The sequence below is a fragment of the Heloderma suspectum genome, chromosome 2, assembly GCF_057233095.1.
Source record: "Heloderma suspectum isolate Gila_16-S chromosome 2, 16-S_ref, whole genome shotgun sequence".
Lineage (NCBI taxonomy): Eukaryota > Metazoa > Chordata > Lepidosauria > Squamata > Helodermatidae > Heloderma > Heloderma suspectum.
In genome coordinates this window covers 199,357,343-199,384,706 of record NC_139459.1, presented here as the reverse complement: position 1 = coordinate 199,384,706, position 27,364 = coordinate 199,357,343, and the positions used below count along the sequence as shown (strand labels likewise).

The 27,364-nt window shown below is 44.3% G+C and overlaps 1 protein-coding gene across 1 annotated transcript; it reads left to right on the top strand.

The window, feature by feature from the left end:
- Nucleotides 1-117: 117 nt before the first annotated feature.
- TRIM25 (tripartite motif containing 25) lies at nt 118-23,201 on the top strand. The gene is made up of 9 exons (XM_084837239.1): nt 118-760; nt 4,301-4,396; nt 7,500-7,733; nt 9,811-9,967; nt 11,673-11,735; nt 14,496-14,573; nt 16,006-16,032; nt 17,728-17,823; nt 18,882-23,201. Exons 1-9 carry the CDS (start codon nt 140-142, stop codon nt 19,409-19,411), a joined length of 1,902 nt encoding a protein of 633 aa, XP_084693365.1. The 5' UTR covers nt 118-139; the 3' UTR covers nt 19,412-23,201.
- The last annotated feature ends 4,163 nt before the right edge of the window (nt 23,202-27,364 follow it).

Here is a 27,364-nt window from a genome sequence, read left to right as displayed (position 1 = left end):
ACTCCCTGCCCACCCATTCCCACGTGATTTCTAGGAACTGTGCAAGCCGCTAGGCCGCTTAGACTTTCGCTTTCCGCTCGGGCATCTTTATAGCGCCCGACTTCGCCCAGGCTCTGTTCAGCCAGCCAGCCAGCCAGCCATGTCCGAACTACTGAGCGCGTCTTCCGTGCCTTCTCTGAGCGGGTTGGAAGAGGAGCTGACCTGCTCCATCTGCTTGTGTACCTTCGAGAGCCCGGTGACCACCCCATGCGGGCACAACTTCTGCCTGCCTTGCCTGGAGATGACGTGGGGCGATCTGCAGCGGAGTTTCAGCTGCCCCCAGTGCAGGAGCTGCTTCGACAGCCGGCCGGAGCTGAAGAAGAACACGGTGCTCTGCAGGGTGGTGGAGGAGTTCCGGAGCACCCACGGCGGCGGCCCTTCCAAGGCGGCTCAGAAAGCGAAGCAATGGACCAGCTGTAGCGGGAGCGCCCCCTCGGTGGCCTGTGATAGCTGCCTGGAGGCGGCTGCGGCCAGGACCTGCCTCACCTGCATGGCCTCGTTCTGCCAAGAACACCTGAGGCCTCACCTGGAGAGCCCGGCCTTCAGGAGCCACCAGCTGGTCTTGCCCGTGAAGGACCTGCAGCAGAGGAAGTGCCAAGCCCACAACAAGCTGCTCGAGTTCTACTGCAAGGAGCACGCCAGCTGCATCTGCTGCTTCTGCCTGGTCACACACAAGGTGTGTGCCACTGTCCCCATGGCAGAGGCCAAGGCAGAGAAGGAGGTGAGAGGGCGCTAGCCTGCGCGCATGTGTGCGCACATGTCATAAATGTGTGTAGAGGGCAGTCTTGTATTCAGCATTTGCAAGGTCATTGCTACGCCTGGGTCCGTGGGGTCCTGGCCTTGAAACTATTTCCCAACACCCTGGTTCTGTTCCCTAGAGCCTTGGTATCCATTGGTGCCTACAGAAGGGTTTCTCCCCGCCCCCTTTGGCTTCTCTCCTCTGACAGCCCACTTGGGTTCTGTGCTGGGCACAGCCTGTCCCTTCTCTTCTTCTGGCCTGCTTACTCACCCAATGTGACTCCTTCTTTCTCAGCTTTATTTTTTTTTATTTATGACATTTGTGTATTGCTCCACATCTAAACACATTCCGGAGCAGTGAACAACAAGAGATAAAATGAACGAAAGATAAAAAGAATAAAACATGTTAAAATTATTCTTTAAAAAACAGGGTGCCAACAAAACCGAGGCTGGTTAACCAAGGAAGGCATCCTGGGAAAGAGCTGTTTTTAGGAGGCCCCGAAAACAACCCAGTGTTGGTGCCTGCCTGACCTCCAGTTTTGCTGTGCAAGGGGCAATTTTCAAGGGGATTGATTGCAGCTGGGGAGGGGAAGGGTTAACCTTGCTCTCCCCCACATGCTGCAGCAACCCGCCAATAAATCCCCCACTCCCTGCATGGCAGTTAAGCTGAGAAAATAATTGCATGCAGGTGAGCGAGCAGAGTGTAGAAGAAGGGATAGATTGCACCCAAGCGGGCTATCAAAGGAGCGAAGTCCCCTGCCCTCCTCCACATCCAGCAAATGTTTGTGGGCTAGTAACTTATTTACAAGGCTGATTTAGGACTTAACACTGGAACCTGCAGTGGATGGGGCTGCTGGTTCCAGATCCTGAAGATACTCTTCTGCCTTTCTAAAAATATCAGTAGTGTTAGCCTGTTGCAGCAAACACAACTGGAGAGGCCTGTGGCATCTTTAAGGGCTCACACAAATGTATAATACATTTCCTAAATAAATGTTATAATGGTATATGCTTTCGTGGCCTAGAATCCACGTCAGGAGATGCATGAAGGAAAAAAATTGCCACGTATGGCTTCTCCTGTCACTGTAGCACAATGACAGGAGAAATTGTCCAATAGTGGATTTTTCTCTCTTATGTAAATCTTAAAAGTTACAAGGAGGGTGGTCTGATGGAAAAATGGACAGGGTTCTTTTTGATAGTTGTGTGGAATTATGGCAGGTGTAGCTTGTGGGGTAGGGGTCAGAAAAGTTGTGTATGTTGAACCCTCTTCTATGCTCCTACTGAAAGTATGGGAGGAGCCCTGTCTTTCTCGGCCAGGAGCCTTTGTGGAATCCAGACCTGCCCCTGCCCCCAAACAAAATCCCCACACGTAGCAAGCAAGCATATCAAGGAGGAAGCAAAGCTAGAACCCTTTTCTCCCATGCTGAAGCCCTTTTCACAAATCCTTCGCACATTCAGTGAGCATGTGTTAGGGGACTGCCATGTCAAACTCTGTCCCTGACGTACACACAGATATTTTGTTAGGTCTGAAAAGAGCTCCATTTGTACAGCTAGCTGTAGCTATATTCCTGGCACAATTGAGGATTCAGCTACTCAGAAGTCTGACTGTGCAGAGAAAATTCTCTTCAGTGTACGATTTTCAGACCTTATGATGAATGTGTATAGTTCAAGGGGGCAGAACCTGCCGCTGCCCCAACCTACTGTGTTCCTTGAATGTGTGAAGCTTGTTTGAAAAGCTCTCATTCTCTACATGTAAGGATTTTATTTTTATTTTTGGGGAATGGAGGGGTGCTCAAGTCATGCGAGTCTCCACCTGCAATCTGAAGTGGTACAGTCCGCACAGAGCATTTACTACCTCCGCTGTTTGTGAGAACTGGGCATGAATCAAAAGTAAGTCCCACTAGGTTAGCAGCAGATTGCCTGCATTGACTGGGATGGACTAGATCAGCCTTTCCCAAACCTGGTGCCCTTCAGATGTTTTGAACTAAAACTCCCAGCATTCTTTTTTTTAAAATCAATTTTCTATTGTGAGCTTCAACAACAACAACAAAACATAACAAAACCAAAAATTTGAAAATATAACAACATACTTTAAAGTCCTCAGTTTCAAATATTACAACATTCTGGTCTCAGGGCATAGTCTGAAGGCACACGAGGCAGCCAGCTTGCTGAAGCTAAGCAGGTTTGGGTCTGGTTGGTGCTTGGAGTGGAGACCACCTGGGAACCATATGTAGCCATCCTGAGTTCCATGGTGGAAGAGAGGTGGGATATAAAAGTAAATTAAAATAAATAAAATTCGAGGGGGAGAAATAGATTACACAAATTTCAGTAAAAGCAGCCCAGATATCCAAATGTAAGTCCATTTGCAAGTGACGCCTATATACCACTCTTTCAAATGTTGCCGGTGTTGTTAGGTCTTCAATCCATTGCATTATAGGCAGTGAGCTTTTATCCTTCCAGTATTGTAAGATCAGTCTTTTAGCAGCAAAGAGGGCATGAAAGATCCAATGGTCTCAGAATTTGTAGCCATTGTCCATGCTGGCTGGGGCTGATGGGAGTTGAAGTCCAAAACACTTGGGGGGGGTGTCATGTTGGGGAAGGCTGGACTATATGACCTTTGAGTTCCACTCCACCCCTTCTATGATTCTAGGTTCAGAATCTGCCTGCTGGAAGAGACAGAAGTATCAATCAAGTTAGGAGGAAACAGTGGCATGTTTCCACTGTAGGCTTATCTTAGAAAGCTAAGGGAGTACATACTACAGTCCAGTATTGCCTGATTATTTGTGGACATCTGTACACTGCAGTGGGAAGCCAGAGGCATGTAATGTTTCCATAAGTATTGAGGAATGGACAGGACTTTTAGTTCATGGATTGTGGGGTGCAGTAAAAAGTGGCAATTTTCTCTCCCTCCAAATCCTAATGAAATTTCACCCACCAATATGGGATAAATCTTTGACAATCACAGTCTCCTGTACTGGTTTGGAAATACTGTTGTCCCCATTCTTTGTCATGTTTGGGTATCCATACCAAATGAAGTTTAGTGTGTAGATCCAGAGGCCTTCTTGGGTCACCTTCCTTATCAAATGCTCCTCGCCTAGGGAAGCCCAACTGGTTAGTTGGCTTTCCAGAAGTTGATCAACACCTTCCTGTTTTAAAAAGACATTGATGCTATTGGCAGATGATGGAAGGCTGTTTTTATCTGGACCTGGCTTGATTTTATGGGTTTGTTGATTGATTTATTATGACTGAAATTGTTGATTCATACACTTCAACATTTTTTACTGTGAGTGGCATTGAGACCCCATTTGCTTAGGAAGCAGCATACACATCTTATAAAAAAGAAAAGAAACATAGGTTTTGCCACCCATTAAAAAAAACTAATCTAACTCTTTAAATAAAGCATAGATCTCACCCTTGCAAAGGAAAGAGGGCTGATCCCAGCAAGAATGATGTGTTACTTTTACTGGATGGGAATGGTTGATCTGTTCTCTAAAGTAAACCCTCTTCCTCTTCTGTTCTCCTATAGTCACAGCTGAAGCAAAGACTGACTGAACTCTATGCTCTGGATGAGAAGGCTTTGCAGTCCTTGGACCAAGTACGGGTGCAGCAAAAACAAATCAGTGTAAGAAAGAACTTTAAAAAATACAGCTTGGTTTTGGTTAGGGGCAAGTAGATTGGTGGAGTGCAGGCAGCCTGCCTTGGGTTGAAAAGAGAACCAACGCAGGGTATCCCCTGCACCTCTTCTCGCTGTTGTGCCAGCAGGACCCACCACTGCGCAACAGGAAGTTAGCACTTCCTGGAGCATCCCCAGAAATGAGCTGAGACACTTGTTTGCCTTCTGTGGGCTCCGTTGATCTGTTCTTTAAATGAGTGTTTCAGCTCATTTCCAGTTGCTTTAGGAAGCCCTGGCTTCCTGTTACGCTGACAGTGGGTCCCACAGGCATCACTGGATATTGCCCACTGTTAGAGGGTTGCCAGTTCATAAGAATTATTTATGTTCTGTGAGATATGTTCAAAATGGCTTGGGAGCAGAGAACCTACATAGGAAGCTGCCTTATACTGAGTCAGACAATTGGTCCATCTAGCCCAGTATTGTCGTTGCTGACTGGCAGCAGTGGCTCTCCAGGGTTTCAGGCAGGATTCTTTTCTACCCCTCTGTGGAGATGTCACAGGGCTGGATGCACCTGATCTTGGAAGCTAAGCAGGGTCAGCCCTGGTTCATACTTGGATGGGAGACTGCCTGGGAATCAGGCTTCCTGCATTGAGCAGCGGGTTGGACTCAATGGTCTTGTAGGCCCCTTCCAACCCTGTGATTCTGTGCCGGGGATTGAACCTGGGACTTTCAGCATGCAATGTGCGTGCTCTACCACTGAGCTGCAGCCCCTCCCATGAAAGATTGTCCAAATCTTGTGTCGTCCTGCCAGCTGAAGTTAGGTGGGTGGAGAGAGGGCCTCTTCCTTTGTGGGACCCTGTTTGTAAAATATTTTTTCCAGGGAGGGAAAGACCTTTTAATTTGGCCTGGGCTTTTTTATCTATAGGTTTTGTTTTATCCATTCCTCTGTTTTAAGTATTTTTTGTTGTTTGGAGTGTGCGTTAGTTTTTATTTGCATGTGTTTTATTCCTTCTTGTGAGCTGTCCTGGACGTTATACTGAAAGGTGCCATAAAAACCTTGCTAACACATTTATTCTGGCACAAGTTTGCGTGGATCAGATTCCATATAGTAGAATATTTACTGTGGACAGAGCTTGAAGTTATTCCCTGTCTCCCAGCTCCATATTCCTTAATTAAAATGAAAAGGTATTTCTAAATGCCCACTATTAGACTTAGTTGCCATAAACCCACTGATGTTGTACTATGTTGCCCCATAGTGAATGGGGCACAACCCTAGCAAAACTGGCCAATTTGCAGTTCTTTCAAAAGACTGGGTTCTGCTCTCCCTGTGGAAATTGGCAGGAACGGTGCCATCGGTGTACGTGTTTACAGGGTAGATTCTTCTTGTGCCAATGGTGTGTTGTTGTTATTTATTAGACGTCTTTCTCAAAAGAAAGACTCAAGGTGTCTTACAACAGGGCTTAAACATACAAAAATTTAGAACAATTTAAAACAGCTAAAAACAATTTAAAATGGCAAAACCTGATAAGACAACTAGATTAAGGAGCCCCATCATATGCCATCACATCGCTGGATGGAGAGGAAAGTCTTAACCTGGCACTGAAAATATGACAATCTTGGTCCCAGGCACACCTCACTGGGGGGAGCATTCCTTAAACCGCTTTGTTCATATGGGTTAGTTGGTGCAATATATTTCACATTGGAGGCACCTTTATATGGCTGCAACAAAGCTTGGGCCATTCCAACCGAGGACATTTACTTTGTGCCATGTGTCTTTTTAAAACCATTTTAAAATGATGCTTGAACTGAAGGTAGATGTGAGCAATTGCTCCGGAAAAAAATATGCTAAACTTCACCTTTGTCACGAGCTGGCCAAGTGGGGCAGAACATAAATCTATAATACTATGGGTCCACTGGTGTGGCAATGGATAATCTGTGGCAATAGATACTTTCTATTATAGAAATATATATTTTCTATTATATTTTCTATTATAATTATTATAATAATTATATTATTATATTCTATTATAGTCCATAGAAAACTGTGACTCTCAAAAATGATGGCATAGAAAGTATTTATTTTAAAACTTCAAGTGGGATGTGCAAAAAAAATGTTGTGGTATGTTCCTACCCAATCAGAGGAATGCTCCTGTCCAGGGCAGACACCATCCTGCAACAAGAGCTTTGTAGTTCTGTTTAGGCCTCATGGGTAGACTGTGGAATTTCAGGATGAGGATGAAAGGAAAGGGATGTCTTCTCCCACCCCATTCCCCCTTTCTGAGGCCTTCCCTCGCTGCACTGTATGGTGTTATGTTTGGAGACAGGCTGCCAGCGTTGAATCTGACCATTTTATACCTATATAACGGATTATGTGTGAGCTGGTAGTTCTGGAGAATGGGAAAGGGGAAAGATGGCTGTTTTTTCTTTCCTCTCGAAACATCCATACTTAGTTCATAGAAGGGAGTGTTTTAACCTCCTGGCACACATCCTCCCATTTCTAAGATTCCCCCCCCCCCCGCCGCCACTCCAGGAGCTTTAACTTTTTAGGGGGTTCAGTAGGCCAATTCCATCTTCTCCCCCCAAACACACTTCCAGTTTCCCTCTCTCCTCTTTCTTAACTGACTTTTCAACATTTTGTACATCCTGAAAGCTCACACATCGGTCTTATTTGATTTTGGGGGTGGGATTTACATTCTTTTTCATTTCCAAATTCCTGTGTACTTAGGGAGTTTTCCCACCTTATTTATGGGTGGCCTCTTTCAGTTTGAAACTGATAAGCACTTGACCATCTGAGTTTTCTGTTAGAGTGTGAGTGTGTGTGTGTGTGTGTGTGATTTGAAAGAGATACTGTTAATTCAATCTTGAAATTATTATTTCTGCCTCTATAAAATCTCTGATGCATTGTGGGTCTTATGAATAAAGCAATTCAGAAAGCACTACTAGGAATTCACTTGAAACTCCATTTTGCTTCTCTGTGATTTTTATGCTCTTGTTACATAAAATTGGCCCACATTGAACTGCATCAATACTGACAGTGTAGAGTTGTCTTCTGGCCGAATTACCCAGATATCCTCCCTGAACTTGGTTTCCAAATGGTTTCTTGTCTCTTCAGGAAACAGCCAGTCGGAAGTTGGACTTGCTGAAGTCAGAATTCCTGGAAATGATAGCTTTAATTGAAGAAGAAGAAAAAGAATCTGTAAAGAAGGTCTTGGCAGAAGAGAAAAGGGTCCAAGAGAAATATGATTTTGTCTATAAAGTTCTGGGTAAGAAGAAAAATGAAATTCAAGGGGAAAGAGACCAAATTGAAATGGCCTTGACAGAAGATGATGATATCACATTTTTAGAGGTAACTCTCAGTTTATTGAGCTTCTGAGCAGGGCAGTTAAAGGGTCTCATGACTCTTTCCTCTGTACAAGAAGTTGCTTCCTCTTATTAAAATACAGTCATTTGAGACCAGGAAGAAAGGGCTGGAAGTAGCCTTGGATGTCCCCTGTTGACGCCTTTGTGGACAGAAAGATAATAATTCTGCCTGTTGGAATTGACAAGAAAAGTGAATAGGCACATTAGTTCCTGCATATGTGGGCCCACTTTGTAGTGAAGTTCTCCCCGCCCCCCCCCAAAACTCCCCAAACCTGTTATACATGGTCAAGTATGAATATTATTCACCCTTCCTAGATACATACATTGGGAAACTGCAGTTGGAAGTGGATTCACAACAACCATTTTAAGAGTGCATCTGCTGAAACAGGAAGGATGTGATCTTCAAACGTGACAGTCTGTGCTGGTATTCAGGATCCTTTTTCCTACACCGGTGTAGATGCATTTATAGAAAACATCATATGTAAAATGGCCCATGCAGGCCAATCCTAAGCCTGTTTCTCAGAACTTCATTTGGGTGTAATTCCTACTTAGGATCTCAGCCTTAGCTTGGCTTTCATAATAGGCAAACTGTACTCCTCTTGTCCTAGACTCTTCTTAGTTTAGAAAAAAAACAGCCTAGTCCTGAGTGCCACCTCAACTTCCATGCTGCAAATTTGGCAGGATGGCGGCATTCAGTGACTGACAAACTAGAGACAGAGAGAGCCATGCCTTTGAAGGAGGCAGTGATGCGACCACTCCTGAGCAAACCCTCCCATGATCCAGAGAACTATGCTAACTATCATCCAGTCACAAACACCCTGTTCTTGAGTAAGGTACTCAAGAGTGTGGTGGAGTCTCAGCTGTGGGTGCTCTTGAATGAAACTGATTATCTGGATCCATTCCAGTCTGGATTCAGGCCCCGTTTTGGGATGGAATTGGCCTTAGTCGCCCTGATGAATGACCTCCTTCGGGAGAGCGATGGGGGAGTGCGACCCTGTTACTTCTTCTTGATCTCTCAGCGACTTTTGATACCATTGACCACAGTGTCCTCCTGGACCACCTCTATGAGTTGGGGGCACTGCTCTACAGTAGTTCACCTTGTACTTGCGAGGCTGGTTCCAGAAAATAGCTTTGGGTGACTGTACCTCAGCCCCATGGCAGCTGAACTGTAGGGTACCACAGGGCACCATCTTGTCTCCAGTGTCCAATGCTCATGGACCCATCTTCGTCACTGGAGGCCCAGGTGACCCGGAGCACCCATTACCAACTCTGGTTGGTACGCCAACTATGTCCATTCCTGGATAGGGATAGCCTAGCCATTGTGATTCATGCACTGGTACCCTCACAATTAGACTACTGCAATGCACTCAATGTGGGGCCTGCCCTTGTGCATGGTTCAGAAGCTGTAGCTAGTGGAGGATGCAGCAGCTGGGGTGCTCACTGGGACACCCAGCTGTGCTCACATAACACCCGTGTTAAAAGAACTGCACTGGCTGCCTATTAGCTATCAAGCCGCATACAGGATTATGTTATCATATAAAGCAAAGTGAGACTAGGATACCTAGCAGGCCGCCTTCCCTTATATATACCCAGGCGACATTTAAGATCAACAGAGGAGGCCCTGCTGGTCATTCCAAAACAAAAGGAATGTTGCCATGAGGAACCCTGAGGCAAGCCTTCTCGGTAGCGGCACCCTCTGGAAAGCCCTCCCTCGTGCAGTTTGGGAGGCAGAAAATGTGGCATCTTTCAAGCGCCTCCTAAAAGCGCACGTTTCCACTCTGGCTTTACTGGGGTTGTAACTGCTGTTGGGTTTTACTCTGCTTTTACCTGCCGTTTTTAAACTTTTAAAGTCTTGTATTAGGTTTTATGTTGTATTTTATGTTTTAAATTGTTATGAACTGCCCAGGGAGCCTCGGCTGTTGGGCAGTATATAAACGTAATAATTTTTTTTAAAGTAGCATATAACGTAATGTATGAAATGCCCCTGCCTGCCAGATGGGAGGTGGTGGGCCTCTGTGCTGTGTAGAGTTTGAATCTTCATAAGATGTTCTGCTTTATTTCAGAAGACAGCAAAACTGCGGCAGCTACCCTACAAAGATGTATTCATTCCCAAAATCAATTTGGATCAAAACTTGATACATACTGTTTATCAGAAAGCATTTGGCCTCAATCAACATGTGAAACAGCTTTTGACTCAGCCCCAAGAGAAGAAAACTGAAGGTGATTATTTTTCTCCCCCATCTCACCCCTCTGTTGGCATGTGCTTGTTGCTTATTTTACTTTGTATATGTGTTAAAGTTTTAAAGACTGGGTTTGGTAAAAATTATAGGGATGGGTGTTCAGAGATTCAGGGTCTGCTGAACTGTTGCGTGTAATAGGAACTGTGTTTTCTTGCTAATATAGGACTAACCTTTGCATGGCAGGTCATGTGGATGTCACAAGGTATTATGACTAAGGTCAGAGGGAGGACATTGAGTTGGAACATGTGAATTCAAGGTAGTAGAATAATAGAATAGTAGGGTTGGAAGGGGCCTATAAGACCACTGAGTCCAACCCCCTGCTCAGTGCCGGAATCCAAGTCAAAGCATCCCTGACAGATGGCTGTCCAGCCTCGTTTTGAATGCCTCTGATGTGGGAGAGCCCACCACCTCTCTAGGTAGTTGACTTGGGGCTGGTAGTTGACTTGGGGCTGGGAGATCTTGGCATGAATCCTTCGGTGAAGTCAAGACCTCCAAGTTTCGGTCTTCCATCTATAAAATGGGCATATGAATGGCATGCACACTTGTTGCAGTGTGGTCCTGAACTTGCTCTCCCAGAATACCAGCTTCTCACTAATCTATGAACGTGGAATGGTGGCAATACAATAACTTGAAGCTCCATGTGCAATTGTAAGGTCCCACCTATTATTATATCATTTTCTTATGGTCTAGGTTACAGGATTGTTCAATACTGGACCAGACTGTCTTCTTACGAGAAAACAAACGTGCAGGCCAGAACTATAGATCAGGGATAGGCAACCTGGTGCCCCCCCAGATGTTTTGGATTACAACTCCCATAAGTCCCAGCCAGATGAGTCAGTGGTCTGATTATGGGAGTAGTTGTTGAGAATAATACAAGGCCACCAGGTTGCTTTAGATGATATAAATAAGGCTTGGCCAGCTTTATTCAGAGGACTTAATTTGGAGAATAGAATGAAGCAAAGATCAGACACTTATTACAGACAGAGATGCATTAATTGTTTGGGTTGGTTCCAGAGTTGTGCAGAGCAGATCGCTATGAACTGGATGCCCCTGCCTCCCAAAATCTGCTCTGGAACAGCATGGGAGGTGGTGGCTCTAGGAGCTGCAGGGGGAAGGAGGAATTGTATGAAAATTGCAACCTTACCCCCTTCCTCCAGTGGGGAGCCTTCACTAGATCCTGGTTCATTCAGTGAACAGAAGGAAACCTTCTGCTCACCAGTGGAGGGGTAGTCTGGATCAAACCCATTATACTATATTTATGATACCTCTATCCCACATCACAGAATCACACACTTCAGTTTTTTTTTCAAGTTGCACAGTTTTTTGTTTTGTTTCATGTGTCATAAACTATAGAAATGCCGTCTTTTGCTCCATAGGCCATGAAATGTTTGACATTACCTGTTCACAGGGGCAAGCTTGCAGCAGTATGCAGTCCCGGTGACTATGACTCCAAACTTCTAAGTTCAGCATTCATTGCTGGCTTCCACTGACCTAAAATCAACTTTAAGTTACATTTAATTAAAGTCATGTTGGTAAAAGGCCAACTTTATGCTAAATGCAGATCCGTATATGACACCACGAAATGCACCCGTGGCATTATCACTTGCTTTGCCCTGGACTCCCCACATAATACTACCTAATGCCAATACCGGTATTTTCATAAATGCCATATACTTCCCTTTCAGGAAGCATACAACTGAAATCCAAGCCACAGGCCTCACAGCCAGGGAGAAAGAACGCTGCATCAGGTAAGTAAATAAGCATGTGACCCCTGCCTGCCGAATTCTTTTCACAGTAGCAAATACATCTGTTTTCAACTTTCTTAAAATGAGGCTGGACATGACTTGATAAAAGCATAGTGTTCTTGTGATATAAATGCACGCTTCTTTTGTCCTGCTGTTTCTAGTCGAATAGCTGTATCAGGTTTTTGAAGTGCTACAGAACCCTGGAAACCCTGTTTGACCATAAATAAGGTGTGTGCACACCACAGGAAATGAAGGGTGCCTTCTTCATAGCTTTTTCAGAGTGCATTGAAGATGTTATCTATCTCCAGCTGTAGATGTTTTGCATTTTGATCTTCACAGTGAGTTGTAATAACTGAATATTGGGGTGGGGTGGTGGTATTTGCTGGGAGAAAACCACTCTCCATTATTGGATGCAAGCTTAAAAAGAGAGGATAAAGGAATACTAGCCTGCAATAAATGCAGGTCCTCCTAGAAAACCACTTTGGTTGTGATCTAGAGCAAATTGGGTTGTTGTTGTTGTTGTTCAGTCGTTCAGTCGTGTCCGACTCTTCGTGACCCCATGGACCATAGCACGCCAGGCCTTCCTGTCCTGCGCTCTCTCCCGGAGCGTGCTCAAGTTCATATTCATTGCATCCGTGATGCTATCTAGCCATCTCATCCTCTGCCGTCCCCTTCTCCTTTTGCCTTCAGTCTTTCCCAGCATCAGGGTCTTTTCCAGGGAGTTTTCTCTTCGCATTAGGTGGCCAAAATATTGGAGCTTCAGCTTCATTATCTGTCCTTCCAATGAGCACTCAGGGTTGATTTCCTTTAGGATGGACTGATTGGACCTCCTTGCAGTCCAGGGGACTCGTAAGAGTCTTCTCCAGCACCACAGTTCGAAAGCATCCATTCTTCGGCGCTCAGCCTTCCTTATAGTCCAGCTCTCACAGCCATACATTACTACTGGGAAAACCATAGCTTTGATTAGACGGACCTTTGTCGGCAAGGTGATGTCTCTGCTTCTTACTATGCTGTCTAGGTTGGCCATAGCTTTCCTCCCAAGGAGCAAGCGTCTTTTAATTTCATGGCTACAGTCACCGTCTGCGGTGATCTTGGAGCCCAAGAAAGTAAAATCTGTCACTGCTTCCATTTCTTCCCCTTCTATATGCCAGGAAGTGATGGGGCCAGATGCCATGATCTTAGTTTTTTTAATGTTGAGTTTCAAACCAGCTTTTGCACTCTCCTCTTTCACCCTCAACAAGAGGCTCTTTAGATCCTCTTCGCTTTCTGCCATTAGGGTGGTATCGTCTGCATATCGGAGGTTGTTGATAATTCTCCCAGCAATCTTAATTCCGACCTCTGATTCATCCAACCCGGCATTTCTCATGATGTACTCTGCATATAAGTTAAATAAGCAGGTTGACAATATGCAGCCTTGTCGTACTCCTTTCCCAATTTTGAACCAATCGGTTGTTCCATGTCTGGTTCTTACTGTTGCTTCTTGACCTTCGTACAGGTTTCTCAGGAGACAGGTAAGGTGGTCTGGTACTCCCATCACTTTCAGAATTTGCCACAGTTTGTTGTGATCCACACAATCAAAGGCTTTAGCGTAGTCAATGAAGCAGAAATAGACGTTTTTCTGGAATTCTCTTGCTTTCTCCATGATGCAGCGAATGTTGGCGATTTGATCTCTATTTCCTCTGCCTCTTCGAAACCCAGCTTGTACTTCCGGTAGTTCTCGGTTCACATACTGCTGAAGCCTAGCTTGTAGGATTTTGAGCATCACCTTGCTGGCATGTGAAATGAGTGCAATTGTGCGGTAGTTTGAACACTCTTTGGCGTTGCCCTTCTTTGGAATTGGAATGTAAACTGACCTTTTCCAGTCTTGTGGCCACTGTTGAGTGTTCCAGATTTGTTGGCATATTGAATGCAGCACTTTAACAGCATCATCTTTTAGGATTTTAAATAGCTCGGCTGGAATACTGTCATCTCCGCTAGCTTTGTTGTTACTAGTGCTTCCTAAGGCCCGCTTGACTTCACTCTCTAGGATGTCCGGCTCAAGTTCAGTGACCGCACTATCATGGCTATCAGGGACATTCAGATCTTTCCTGTGTAGTTCTTCTGTGTATTCTTGCCACCTCTTCTTAATCTCATCTGCTTCTGTTAGGTCCCTGCCTTCTTTGTCCTTTATCATGCCCGTCTTTGCACAAAACGTTCCCTTGAGATCTCCAATTTTCTTGAAGAGATCTCTAATTGGGAAGCGGAGACAATTATTTCTTCAGAAAAGATGTCGGGGAGATGTTCATCTCTGGCATAGTGCACTGCTGTGCATTTGGTATTGCACCATGCAGTGTGTATTTTTGGTGATCAGTTACTATATATTGTCTCATGACATCAAATAATTAGTGGTGCCTGTTGTGGGGAATGGTCCTTTACAGGATGAGAGGTCAAACAGCGGCTATTGACCATGATAGCTAAGGGGTGCCTCCAACATGCACAAGCAGTGCCACCATTTGTGTGCCAGGCAGTGGGGATGAATAAATAGGCCTGCCGCACCCAACCTGATGCCTCCCTGATATTCTGGAGTACAACTCCCAGTATTATTGCCATTGGTCATGCTGGTGGGAGCTGAAGTCCGAAACATCAGGAGAGATCCAGGTTGGGGGAGGCTGTTTCAGAAAAAGCAAAGTCTATGCGTTGCACCTTGCATATTCATTTGTTGAATCCCACTTCATGTGGTTTTTGTTTGTGTTCGTGTCTCTTCTGTCACCCTTTTTCCAAAAGATGCTCCAAAGGGAGATGATCAGCTGCCAAATTCTTCACATGACAAGGTCCTAGAGGAGGCTTCTGCTGCAGAACCCAGTGAGTGCTGAGAGCAGATTAATACGATAAATACCAGTTTTGTTCTCTCTCATGGAAGTAAGTGGAGCTCTTGACATAAGAGCGGGCAGGAGGATTCCCAACACGTCCTCTTCTTTTGCTCTGAGAAGCTCTGCAAGGGAAGGGAGAGAAGGCGTGTGCCATACCCTACAATGCTGCACTCTAGACTGCAGGGATTATTGGAGGCTTTCCACTGCATGCATACACGCGCATGCACACACACAGACGCCCTGGTCCCAAGTTCAGGTGGAAGAGAGGGCAGTTTACTGACTTTGGGGCATTTGTTTTATGTTTGTTATATTTTTATCCCACCTGTTCTCCTGGTCCTCCCTCCACCACCTTACCTCCCTGTGAGGTAGGCTAAATTAAGAGACAGCAATGAGGCCAAGGTCACCCAGCCACATCATGGCTGAGTGGGCATTTAAACTTGGGGCCTCTGGTGCTGGCCTGACACTCTCAACCACTACACCACACTGATGTGGTTCACATGATCACCGTGGGGCGTGCCTGATGGCTTTTGAATGTTTGAGCAGCAACTGCAGCTCGTTGGGCTGTCCAAACCTACCTGGAATGGACTGTGTGAGAGTCAAACAACCCTCATATAACCCTAAAACAGGCCATGGGTAATGAGAGGGTTGTTTAAGATGACATAACAAGGCATAGTTGTGGCTTGGATAGTCAAAATGGCTGCACGCACTGCAGCCCACCATCGCTAAATCGTGGTGGACCTTCTGATCATGCATGTGGGCCGTTGCTCATTGACAGAGGCACACACACATGCTTTGCACGCAAAACGTACCAGGTTCAGTCGCTCCCCTCTCCAGACAGGGCTTGAAAGTCCTCTTGAGAGCTGCTGCTGGTCATTGTGTTCAATATTGAGTGCAATGGATCAGTGGTCTAACTTAATATGCAGCATCTTGCTGTGTTCCTAATCGTCGAGCATAAGTATTTCAAGGCCCTCCCTATTGTTTCAGGAAAGAAAATACCTCCAAAAGGTTTTTGCTACTGGTAAGGGCTCCATCCCCTGAGATCATAGGTGTCAGCCCTTCATGCAAGGTGATAATGAAGATGAGTACCTCTGAGCATGTGCAGGGTTGCATTTCCCTTCCCACAGCGTTTGTGCAACCCATCTGTGTAAATCTATGATTTGGCTCAGGGCATCCTGGTAAGCATGAGTCTTGGTACGTTGCTTTTTAGATATCCACCTCACTGCATGCAGTTGTCCTAAAGCACTTTGCCAGAGCAGTAATGGGCCTTTTCAGCCCCAATAAATAGGTTTCAGTGAACCCTATTACCAGTTAGCCGCTCATCAGTCGCTGACGCCACGTCCTTTGCATATCCTGAGGTAACAGTTTTAAAATATTTCATCTTGTTCCCCAATAACTAAATCAGATGTCGTTCACTTTTTTTTCAGAGCAGAGAAGGCGACCTGCTAAACGCTGTAAGTTGCAGTTCCCCCCACCCCCACTTGCCACCAATATATTATATCACATAAAATCTGAGAAACAGCAGACCTGGGTTTAGAGCCTAGCTTCTGAATACGTTAGAAAGAAGGAAGTTCAGCAGAATATACTTCTTTGGCAATACCTTGTGTGGGATTGGGGGCTATGATAGCAGAAGCCATAGCGCTGTCATCTGGTACGAAGGGAGTTGGATCTGTGTTTTTAACCCCATGCATGCGTTTTACTCCCTCATACAATTTCGAATCATATGAGGGGGCTGGGAAGAGGTCCTGGCTATCGGCATTGGAAGGCATACCTTTCCAGTGGGAACCTTCTAGAGCTCTGATTGTGAAAGATTCTAAATCACCCCATGAGCACCTCAGTCTCCCTGCTGCAGATCTTTTCCCTCCAAAATGTGGAGGGCAGTGGGGATACAACAGAGGGGGTGGAACTAACTAGCACATCCCTGCACATCCTGCAGGTATAATTGCGTCAGGGAGTAAACACCCATTCTGTGAATCCCAAATCTGCAACGGAGTCCTCAGTCAAGGTTTCTTGGCCTCTGCTTCTCATCCATAAAATGGGAATAACAGTGACCTACATAGAAAGCTTCTTGCAAGAATAAACACAAAGAAGAATATTAAGCATTGTGTAAAGTAAAAGTGCAGTACAAAGGTTAAGTGGTAGATGTAAAGTGCAGGAGCTTTAGGGAAGACACTACACAATTCTAGTCTTCCCTGACTTAATCTGACCTTTCATTCAGAATGGTGGGGGACAGAGTGAGAGTAAATGCTGAAACTGAATAGTTTATTTCCATTTGGTTGCTGCAAACCAAATGTGAATTTCATATGGGCAGGCCACCAGAGGGAGCATCGGAGCCTGATAGTGGTGAAGTGAAGCAGACATGACTGCCTGGAGAGATTCCTTGTGATTCCTTGTTAGAAATACATGTTAGCAATGCTAGCGTGGGCAGTGACTAAATGAGGACACCTCCCTTGGGGCCAGGATTCACTTATTTGTTGGAAGGCAGTATATAAAGTAAACAGAGTTCTCAAACTGGTTTCCAGTAAAAAATGGATGAGAGTTGACGGACTTGTAAATCTATCACTACAGCCCTACCTTCACTCTCCCTTGAACAGGATGTTTCTTGAGTCTTGTAGGCTTCATCAGGCCGATCCTCTAGACAGCTTGCAGCCCCTGGAATACCAGGAGGCTCTGGGAGAGCAGTGATGTTTAAAAGATCTTTCCCCATGCTTTCTGGTGCCTCATCAGGTCTGCAGTGGCCACAGAAGCAAGTGTTGCTGAACACCAGGCCCAGGGAGCACAAACTGTTAGTGTTTGTAAAGAGCTGGGGCCTTTCCTCAGCTGGGCAGGTGGTACTCAGTGCCTTATGGCTCTGAGGACAGGCCAGATTAAAGTGTCTTGTCCTCCAGTTTGACAACCGTTCCTGGCTGGAATTGTGTGCAATCTTAAGCACAATTGCATGGAAGGTAAGCCCTGTTGAGATCCATAGGACTTACCTGTGAATGAACACGGCTAGGTTTGGGCTACAAGATAGTGTTTGGGCAACCTATGTAGTACAGTTGTATAAAGTTTTGCAGAAGCTTGAGTTCTCTTGGTCAGTGTAATATTTTAGCCAGTTTAAAAGAAAACCCACACAATTGCATTTTCCTCCATTCTTCCCCTAACTACAGCACCAAGTCCCAGCCAGAGAGGAAGAAGTTCCAGCAGGACTCAGTCAACGACTCTTGAAAGCTTTTTAACTAAATCAAGAGAAGAACTTTTGGAATGTAAGTGACTGACAGATTATAACCAACTCTATACGAATCCAGTTCTCAACATTTTGTCCCTCACTCCCACCTTTCTGTCACATTCTACTGGACTAGAAAGTAAGCCAATGTAACACCAATTGTTTAAAAAGGGATTTTGCAGCTGGCGGGCGGGGAGTGGAATCAAGGAAATTACAGGCTAGTTAGCTTCATGTCTGTTTGGGGTAAATTGGTAGATAAATATAGTTTTATCAAACATTTGGAAGAACAAGTCTTGCTGAAGAAGAATTGGCATGGCTTCTTGCAAAAGTAAGGCTTTCCTCACCTAATTTTTTAGAGCTCTTTGAGATGTTAACAAGCATTTGGATAGCGATGATCCAATAGGCACTCTGTATTGGGACTTTTAGAAAGCTTTGGACAAACATGCCTGAATACATTTCAGAAAGCTTTTGACAGACATGCCTGAATAAATTTCAGAAAGCTTTTGACAAACATGCCTGAATAAATTTAGCATGGGATAAGAGAAGAAGTTGTCTTATGGATCAGTAACTGCTTAAAGAGCAGGAAGTAGAGAGTAGGAATTAAATAAGCAGTTCTCAGAACTGAAGAAGTGAGGTCTCCAAGTGGCATTTCCAAGGATGTATGAGAAGTGTAAGTCGAGAGTGTGTGTAAGTGTAAGAAGTGGGGTCTCCAAGGATTTGTATTGGGACCAGTGCTTTCAACCATGTTCAAAAATAATGTGGAGTCAGGGATGAGCAGTGAGGTGACCAAGTTTGCTGATGTCAGCATATTATTCAGGGTGGTAAAAACAAAAGGATTGCAAAGAGCTCCAAAAGGGATCTGTCCAAACTGGGTCGATTAGCAATAAAGTGGAAAATGTGGTTCTGTGTAAAGTGACGTACATTGGGGCAGAACGGTCCTGTTGCCACGGATGCACTGACAAGAGCCTGTTGCCCTCAGATACCCCAGAGCATGATGGTTGTGCTCTTCCTCGCCACCTCCCCCTCCCATTTTTCTCTTCCTCGCTCGAAGTAAAGTGTGCTGCTTCTGACTTCTCCCATGAATTCATTTCTCCGTAGTTGCTACAAGATTCAGTCTGGATTTCAACACTGCCCATAAGAAAGTGGTCTTATCAGAGAGGAACACCAAAATATCGGTGTCAGAAACCCCCCAGAGCTACGGCCACCACCCGCAACGCTTCACCTACTGTTCCCAAGTGGTGTCCTTCCAGTGTTTCAAGAGGGGCATCCATTACTGGGAGGCGGAACTGGAGCACAACAATTTCTGTGGGATCGGCGTCTGCTACGGGAGCATGGCAAGGCAGGGAGCAGAAAGCCGCCTGGGGCGCAACAGCTACTCGTGGTGCATTGAGTGGTTCAATGCCAAAATCTCGGCCTGGCACAACGACATCGAAAAGTGCCTGCCCAACACCAAGGTGAAGAAGGTTGGTGTCCTGCTGAATTATGAGGGCGGCTTTCTGATTTTCTTTGGCGTCAGTGAAAAAATCACCCTGCTCTACAAATTCCGAGTGCAGTTCACAGAGGCACTGTATCCTGCGTTCTGGGTGTTCTCTAGCGGAACCACCATCTCGCTCTGCCAACTGAAGTGATATCAACATTTGTTCACACACACAGCATCCCCACGCTAGCACCCCACCTCACCCCCACCATATTAGAATCCAGTTCTGTGTGTAGTGTTGGTATTGATTTTGAAGCCAAGTTGCATATTTGGAAGCTCCCTGCTTGCTTTTTGGAAACTTCCAGGGATGTTAAACCAAGATCCACCTAGAATCTCTTGCACAAGCCTCCTTGAAATGTCCTTTGGGCAAGTTGCCCATGGAATTCTCGGTGGACTGCAGCCATCGGGCATACTGAGCACTTGGCACTCTAAGCCGTCCTTCAGAAGGGGCAAGTAAGGGCAAGTCTGAGCGGAAGCTTCCTTTGCTTCTGCCCCGATAGATGCCTCATCATGCAACCAGAAGTGCAGAGCACAAAATGCATGGTGCTTTCTGTACCCTTGTTGCTGCCCTTCCCACGTAGGCTGCACAGTTCACAATTCTTTGTATCTGAAGTATGGATACAGGGAAGGGATCCATGTGGGACAGACACAGAGACTCGCAGTCACACTCGCACTCTCTCACTCATACAGATCGATCTTCTGAACAGGTTTTTAGAGCTTGTTTTGATGCTTATGCAGTGAACAACATGGGACTTGTGTTTTGATAAATGAGAACAGGGCTGGAGGTGCAAAGAAGGAGGTGGGACTTTTTGCTCTTGTATCAAATACTGCTGATCCTACTGCTGAAAACCAGGGGAGGTGACACTTTGACAGTGCTGCTGGGGGGAGGAAAAGCACTTCTGAAAAGGGCAAACATTTAATTCTGGAGTCTCTTCTAACTTTCAGTGCTACAGAGGACCCCGCCTTTTTTTTTCTTCAGATGCTTTGAAGGTGGTTTCTTCTTGGTATCTGAAGATGTTGAAAAATCCCTTTTGTGCCACATGATAAGCCCCTCTTAGCTTAGTTCAGTTAATCAGAGCTATGCAGACCTAAGAAGCTGGAGCTACAGAGGGCTTTGTACAATATTCATCCTGCAAAGACAGGAAGGTTGGGAAGGAGATCTTTGCACTGTGTCTGTGCTTCTCAGACAGACCTTTGCTGAAAGGGAGTCGCTGGGGAAGGGGGAACCCATCATTATCTTAAGCAGCCCATTTCAACTCCGTTATGTGGTTGACTGCATGAGAGGAAGAAGCTCACTTTCTCTTCCTGGCCTTTCAGTCTTCACTGTGATACTTTGCCATGGTGTGAGCATCAGGAGGAGACTGTGGGTGGGGAATTTAGAATATCTCAGGCTAGTCATGTAGCTCAAATCTTCTGCTAGCCACAGTTGGGAGGTGGATACATCACTCTCACTTGTTGCGTGCAGTTCTCCAAGTGCTTTCTTTGGTAGCGTTTGGCCATGGAACCTAATGCTTAAAAGATCACTTGTGTGACTTCCAAGAAGTGTGAAGAACCAATTGTGTCTCGAAGCTATTCTTCCCAGCTGCCATTTCAAACTTAACATGTGAACTGCTTTTTTTTTTCTTTTTTTAAAAAATGGGCAGCCGTCTGGGAAGGATCTGAGAAAGCTGGAGGGCTTAGATCTCTTGGACAACATTGTTAGCCTTCCTGTGGCTTTGTTGTTTTTTGGAATCTGATACAGCATGGTTCTGACAGTTGTGCATCCTAGTCATTGAGGAGAACGGAGTTGTTCTTTAATCGGAAAGGAGTGGCCAACTAGAGGCGCTGCTAAGGCCTTACGACCACTATGTATGCTGCGCACTAGTAGGCCACAAGAGCTGTCTTCTCTTTCTTAGACCAGAACATACAGAATTGGAAAGAGGCTTGACCCAAACATGGTGGCTTAAGAAGCTCTCCATTTTAGGAGCCTCTCATGCTATAAAATGTAGGGAAGCACCTATATTCTGGTTGAGGTGAAATGAACTAAGGGAGTGTTAGTGGTTTCAGCATGAGCAGAGAGCTCTGGAGCAAGTTTGAGATGAAAGTAAAACATGACTACCATAGGCTGTTTCGTGTGTTTAACATGAGAAACCAGCCATGGGGTTCTTCCTATAGCTGAACAAAGGGTCCAGTCTTAGGACACTGTTGGGAAAGAACTACTGTCCAAAAACCAAGTTGTGACATCTTGGTATGCCTTGAGCTATCTGAGGTTTTGCACCAAATGATTTTTTTAAAACATTCCTGAAATCTTAAAATATACAATACTGAGACCTTGGGGAAATGCTCTGTGGGGCTTATCAAAATGCAATAACCATTGCCAAAAAAGCCACAAGATTATTCCACGGGTAATTCAGGAAAGTAACTGAAAGATAAGGGCCAAGTTGAAACAGCACAGTATGAAGGAGAGACGGGATACACTTTTAAACAGCAAGCTGCAGTGTTGACATGAAGCAAAAAACAATAAGCCACTATTGAGGACTTGTTGGTCTCAGCTGAGAGGATTGCTGGGATGAAGGTCTAATAGATTTTTTCCAATACAGCAAACAGCTCTTTAATATTCAGGAACTCTAGGGTGATATTTTTCCAGTAATGAGCTTTGCATATTTGTTGTAGGATCTGAGCACTTCTCCCTTTATGAAGAACGTTTTGTGCATGTCTTGTTTCCTGATGAGTCCTACTAGAAGTCCAGTAGTAATGCTCTTGGGACTATGTTCTCCCAAATGAGTTCATCTCTTATTCTAGGCATTCTAATTACAAATGATCATTGGGATTTAGATGCACTTTTCCATGTGCTTAAAAGAAATCCCACAAGATACAAGGCACAGTGGATTTAGTCTCCCTTACTCAAATTTTGTGTGATCTGGGATATGTTCACGATGGTGACATAGCTGGCATCCATGCGCCTTTGTGCTGTGATTATGAATGTGTGCTCTGATCAGTACTGTACTGAAGTCTTATGATTACAGTAGAATGGGTCTCTTAAGGATTTTGAAATACCTTTGGGATTCCTTGGGACTCTTGCTGTCTTGATATAGATCACTATTTTTATCTTAACTGCTTTTAATCTTTAGCCTGGCACAATATTGTCCATTGGCTAAACATTGATCTTTTTAGAGAAATAATTGAAAGCTAGCCTCTACACTGCAAACCAGCCTTGCTTTTGGGCCAAGAATAGCATTGCTATAATCTCATGGCAAGGTGGGCAGTGGAATAATTCTCATGGGTATGGTTGAGCCAAAGTTAAGGATGTTGTGTTCTATTGGTTTTGGTGGAAAGGGGTCCAGCGTCATGCTTTGCCTTTGAAATCAATGGTTCTTTGGCTTGGTAGGGGCCGCCGTGTATCTGTTTTTTAGGTGAAATCCCTCACTAAAAAAACAATGCTTTTCTGATGGCTGTGTTTGCGTGGATACATACTAAACTCTGTTATGATGATCTAGCATGTAGATTAACATTTTCTGCCAAGCTTTTTCAGTGTATGAAATGAGCTGAAAGCATCGTAATATAAGTAAAGCTGTTGGGAAATGGTTTCAGCACACATGGATGTTCATATTGAAACACCAAGCAGAATAATGTTGAAAGTTCAAACTAATACACCTAGCTGCTTCACTGTGGAACCTTGAAAATTATGTATTCAGAATATCTAGTGAATGTTTCTATCTCATATTTTGAATAAATAACATTGATCCATAGGCTGCTTTAAGAAGTAGAGATGAAAAATAAATGCAGGTTCTTACCACTTTTGCTTAGCTCTTGTCCTCGCTTTGCTTGGTTTGTAATTGGCCTGTTGCCATCTCATACTACGTCAAATGTAATGTTGTGATGTATCCAAGATGACTGGCCTGGTCTTGCAGTGGATCAAGACTTGTTACGTGACAATTCAATAAAGTTTGATTATGATCGTTGCCATGGAGTGATGTTTGTTGAGGATATAAGCATGTTGCGTCTGCATGGGGGAAGAACAGGATTAAATGGGTGAGACGTTAATTCCTAAATATATTTACTAGGAATTGAACCCAGTGAGGTTCAATTGATTGAACCCAGTGGGGCTCACATCAAAGTAAATACCTTGAGGTAAAGTAGGAGCTAAGGCTGCAATTCTGAGAGTATTTACTTGGGAACAAATCCCATTAAACTCCACAGGATTTATCTATGGATAAAACATGCATAGGATTGCAGTGTATAACTGAACCAAAGACTTTCTGTCTCACAGTTGAGAGCTCTTCAATGCCATGAATTCACTAGGGCCTGGCGTGGACATAACCCATAGAGTGCATGCTCTGGGCTTGTGTGCCGCTTCCCCTTGTGCATGATTTTGCCACCGGTTTTGGAGCTAACAATAGTGCATAGCTTTGTCTCTACTGATTTCAACACTATCCATGGTTGGTTAGTTTGGGGTTGTTGTTGTTTACAGACCTTCATCTGGCATCTGTTTTGAACCAGAGATGTGACAAGTGCCACAGTTGGAAGCAGGTACTCCAGTGAAACTTGACTGAAATATTCAAAACTCGCTTTAGACACAACCTTCAGGTTTTAACTTCACATTTGGGACAATTCTTCAACGGCATAGCTTTCTCCCCCATTGCTTCCGTTCTCTCTGTTGCCCTCCTTCACCTCCTCTTCTCCTCTGTCTTCAATTGAGTGGCTGCTACTTCTCAAATAATCAATATGTCAGTTAAAAACATGTCACGGTGTGGTCATTGTACGGTCCCCATTCAAAGCCCATGTCATTTAGACTTTCATTGGCAGCTATTTTGTCCCATTAAAAAGTTCAAGACAGCAATTTGTGAATCCTGCTCAGCCAAGTAGAACTGTGAAAAAAAGGAGTTATTTTAAAAGTCAATTAATTGTGGTCTATTGGAGCCCTCCCCATTCACTTTTTTCAGGCCTTGTCACGGGCCCGCATCTGTCAGGTCTATGTTTCCCAGGCTGCTATCAGATGCTGTTACATTGTAAATAATGGGTTTATTCAGGCTCTTTATTGGACTTTGTGTGGTAGACACATTTGTATATCATTTTACGGTGTAACAATTCCATTTACATAAAATATAGGCAATTATGTGAGCAAGCCCCAAAAGCTGTGGGAGGGAGGGAGGATCCTCCATTAAAATAATAAAAGCTAATTGAAAAGAAGGAGATAATTTAGGAGAAAGTGCCAGTGCTAGGGATTCATGGTTCCAAAATGATTCAAGTTCAGGAACAGGCACTCTGTATGCACACATGCAAGAAGCTAAAAAAAAAAAAAAATACTAGTCAAAATACAGTAAATGACCTTGCTTCAAATGCCACACATGCTTTTATATTATAAAATGTTTTGCTTGTTGGATTATTACATTCGCTTTAAAAATAAAAGTACAATCTACCTTTTAAAACAGGTGGTAAAACTCTCACTAGTTTGAGTATCATTGGATTAAACCCTTAGTGTCTTTATAACCTTGTAATTTTTATTCTTCTCCAGTACAGCAAACCATTTTGAGCTAATGATTGTAAATGAAACTTGTTTATATTAGTGATGAGTTTCAGCATAAGTACTCACTATCCATCGGATAAAAACATGTTTTAAATGCTTTTGCACCCATTTTGGCTTCCATTGCTATTTTAACGGGGAGGGGGATGAGTCCCTTTATCGCTTTTTTAAGCTGGTGCTTGCCATCTGTAGTTTTTTAAAAGCTCTGGCATTATTTTTTTTTAATGCCTGATTAAAAGCTTTTTCTAAACTGACCGCAGCAGCCCTGAAAACTCTGCCTGAATAAGAGGTTTTGAGAATCCTGGAAGCTTGCTTTCTCTTTCACTAACAAAAGTAACAGAAGTTGCTTTTGTTTTGTTTTGTGGGACCCCAAAAGGTTTCATAAAGCTAATTTCAGTTGTTAAAGTGAAGTTTTAAATTCTCCATTGGTGACAATGTTGAGAACTGCTTAACTAGATGTGATGGTGGCATGCACGTGTTTAAACTTGGATCTCACCTAATCACTTAGAAAGTGAGGTAGGATGGGTCTGATTTAAATGGCAAGCAGTGGTGCAGTTAGAGCTGGCCTTTGAGGCCCAAAGTCCAGGCCCCCTCTGACCCCCCCCTTTTTGATATGATTTGGGAGTTTAAACACATAGGGAAGTATCCAGCTGTGTCCTGCTAGTGCAAATGATGTTGTGCTAGTGGCAACTAGATTCCAAATTATGAGCAAGAGGACAATCCATCTAAAGTTACATTTGCATAACTGTTTGCACAAGCACTTGTGCAACAGATTCAGAAGAGCTCCCTAGCGCTAATTGAGTTTGTGGGGTGATGATGTTGCATACTTTTGATGGGTCTACTGCTGTAATGTGTCTAATTTGGCTCTCTACCTCGTGTACATCTGAAATCAAGGTCATCACTTTCTTTTGTGTAGATGTGAAGGGACACTTCTCCATATTGTGGGGGGAAAGGTATATAAAGCTGGTGTCAGGTGTTTGTGTTTGCTATGATTGGTTGAGGTGAGAAGTTGATGCATACAGCAGTTTTCTTTCCTATACTGTGCATGCATGGCAAAAGAAACTCATGGTCAAGGTGTACATTTCTGCCCACCAATAACTGCAGAGAACAAATGTGCATAAAGTAAGTTTAAGGCCGCTTCATGTGTTACGGTTTGGTCTCTACATTTGTACTATGGATTTGGAGTCTTTTCCGTAGCACATGAAGGCTGTTTCTGTCTGATAATACATTAAAAAAAAAACCCAGATAAATACTTTCCAAATATTACAGAAAATAGTGGGTTTGATCCAGATTTTGTCATACAGTAGACCCATTGAAATCAATGTGAATTAAGTCAGTCATGACTAACCCAGTTTGGTTAACCCATGTTAGTAACAGATGAAACTGCCCAGGGCCTCTGTCAGGGAGGAGTATTGCTGGGCAACTGCCAAGGCTCCTGCCTCGGCAGAAGCCCCATTGTCAACCCCGGGGGCTTCCTGGTGCTGCTCCCCCTGCCCCCAGGAACAGCAGCATCCATTTGCCATGCTTTTTGCCCAGCTATGTAGATTGGGCCCAAAGAAACTTAAAATGTCTTGCATACTAGGTTATGTTTGTTGCCGTATTCACCACATGCAAAATGGCAACCTTGCAGTGTTCCAGGGACGTCATACTGTTCTGGAAACTGTTTACAAATATGTTAAGTGGCATACGATAGATTGCATGTCTGCTGTGTAAAGTACAACCTAGAATGTATTTAACATTGAACGCAGAAAGGAGACTAACAAGGCAACCCTGTGCATAACAGTTGAGAGATGTATGTTCTACTGAATGCAGTGGGACTTTTGTTCAGTTAAGTGTGTATAAGATTGCAGCCTAAAATCAACTCTCATAGAGTTCTTCATGATCAGCTGAAGGTTGGGAGCTAGGCTGCATAGTGTAGTGCTTGTAAAGAACAGGAAAATATTGAGAGAGAGTTGGATAAAACTAGAATAGCTGCATTCGTCTTCCGAACAGAAATGTCAGACTAATAACATTGCATTATGCTGGTTGCCATATACAAGAGCAACTGTATGTAGAAGGATCCCGATTCAGTGAGGCTTAAGTAAGAACTCTTTCATAGGAAGAGTGGAGTGTGACTGCATGTCCTTCTATTCACAAGCTGTTTATAGGGTTGGTCCTAGTCACTCAAAAACTCATTATAGATTCTTAAGGCTGTTTGGTCTTTCAGTGACTTCATAATGCAGGACCGGGGGGAGAGAACCACCTCCCTCTGCGGGCTGCAACCATTGCTCAGTTTCAAAAATGAGGCTGAAACAAGGCATTGGAAAGGTTGGATCTCTCCAAGCCCCTGCCAAACACGGCAGGCCTGTGGCAGCAGCTCTTCTCTCTGTCGTTGTGTCTAATAAACTAAAATGGCTGCTGTAACGTCACTAAGAGGGCTTTCCTGCCCCTACACAAGGCAGGCAATGAAGCGGAGTGGGAGAAGCTGCAATGCAATGATGATGCATCTATTCTTGGGTTGTATTCATCATAGCGGATTCTCAATTCAAGTGAAAGCCTGTGTTGAGAATAAAAACCTTGCCCCAACAACCATCCACAAAGGCTTAATTCAGTTCAATGGAG

Excerpts from the sequence above, each read along its gene's own strand:
- TRIM25 (XM_084837239.1), top strand. The coding sequence starts at position 140 with ATGTCCGAACTACTGAGCGCGTCTTCCGTGCCTTCTCTGAGCGGGTTG. Across the intron at positions 4,397-7,499 it reads TGCAGCAAAAACAAATCAGT|GAAACAGCCAGTCGGAAGTT; the intron begins GTAAGAAAGAAC and ends TTGTCTCTTCAG. Across the intron at positions 14,574-16,005 it reads GGCTTCTGCTGCAGAACCCA|AGCAGAGAAGGCGACCTGCT; the intron begins GTGAGTGCTGAG and ends CTTTTTTTTCAG.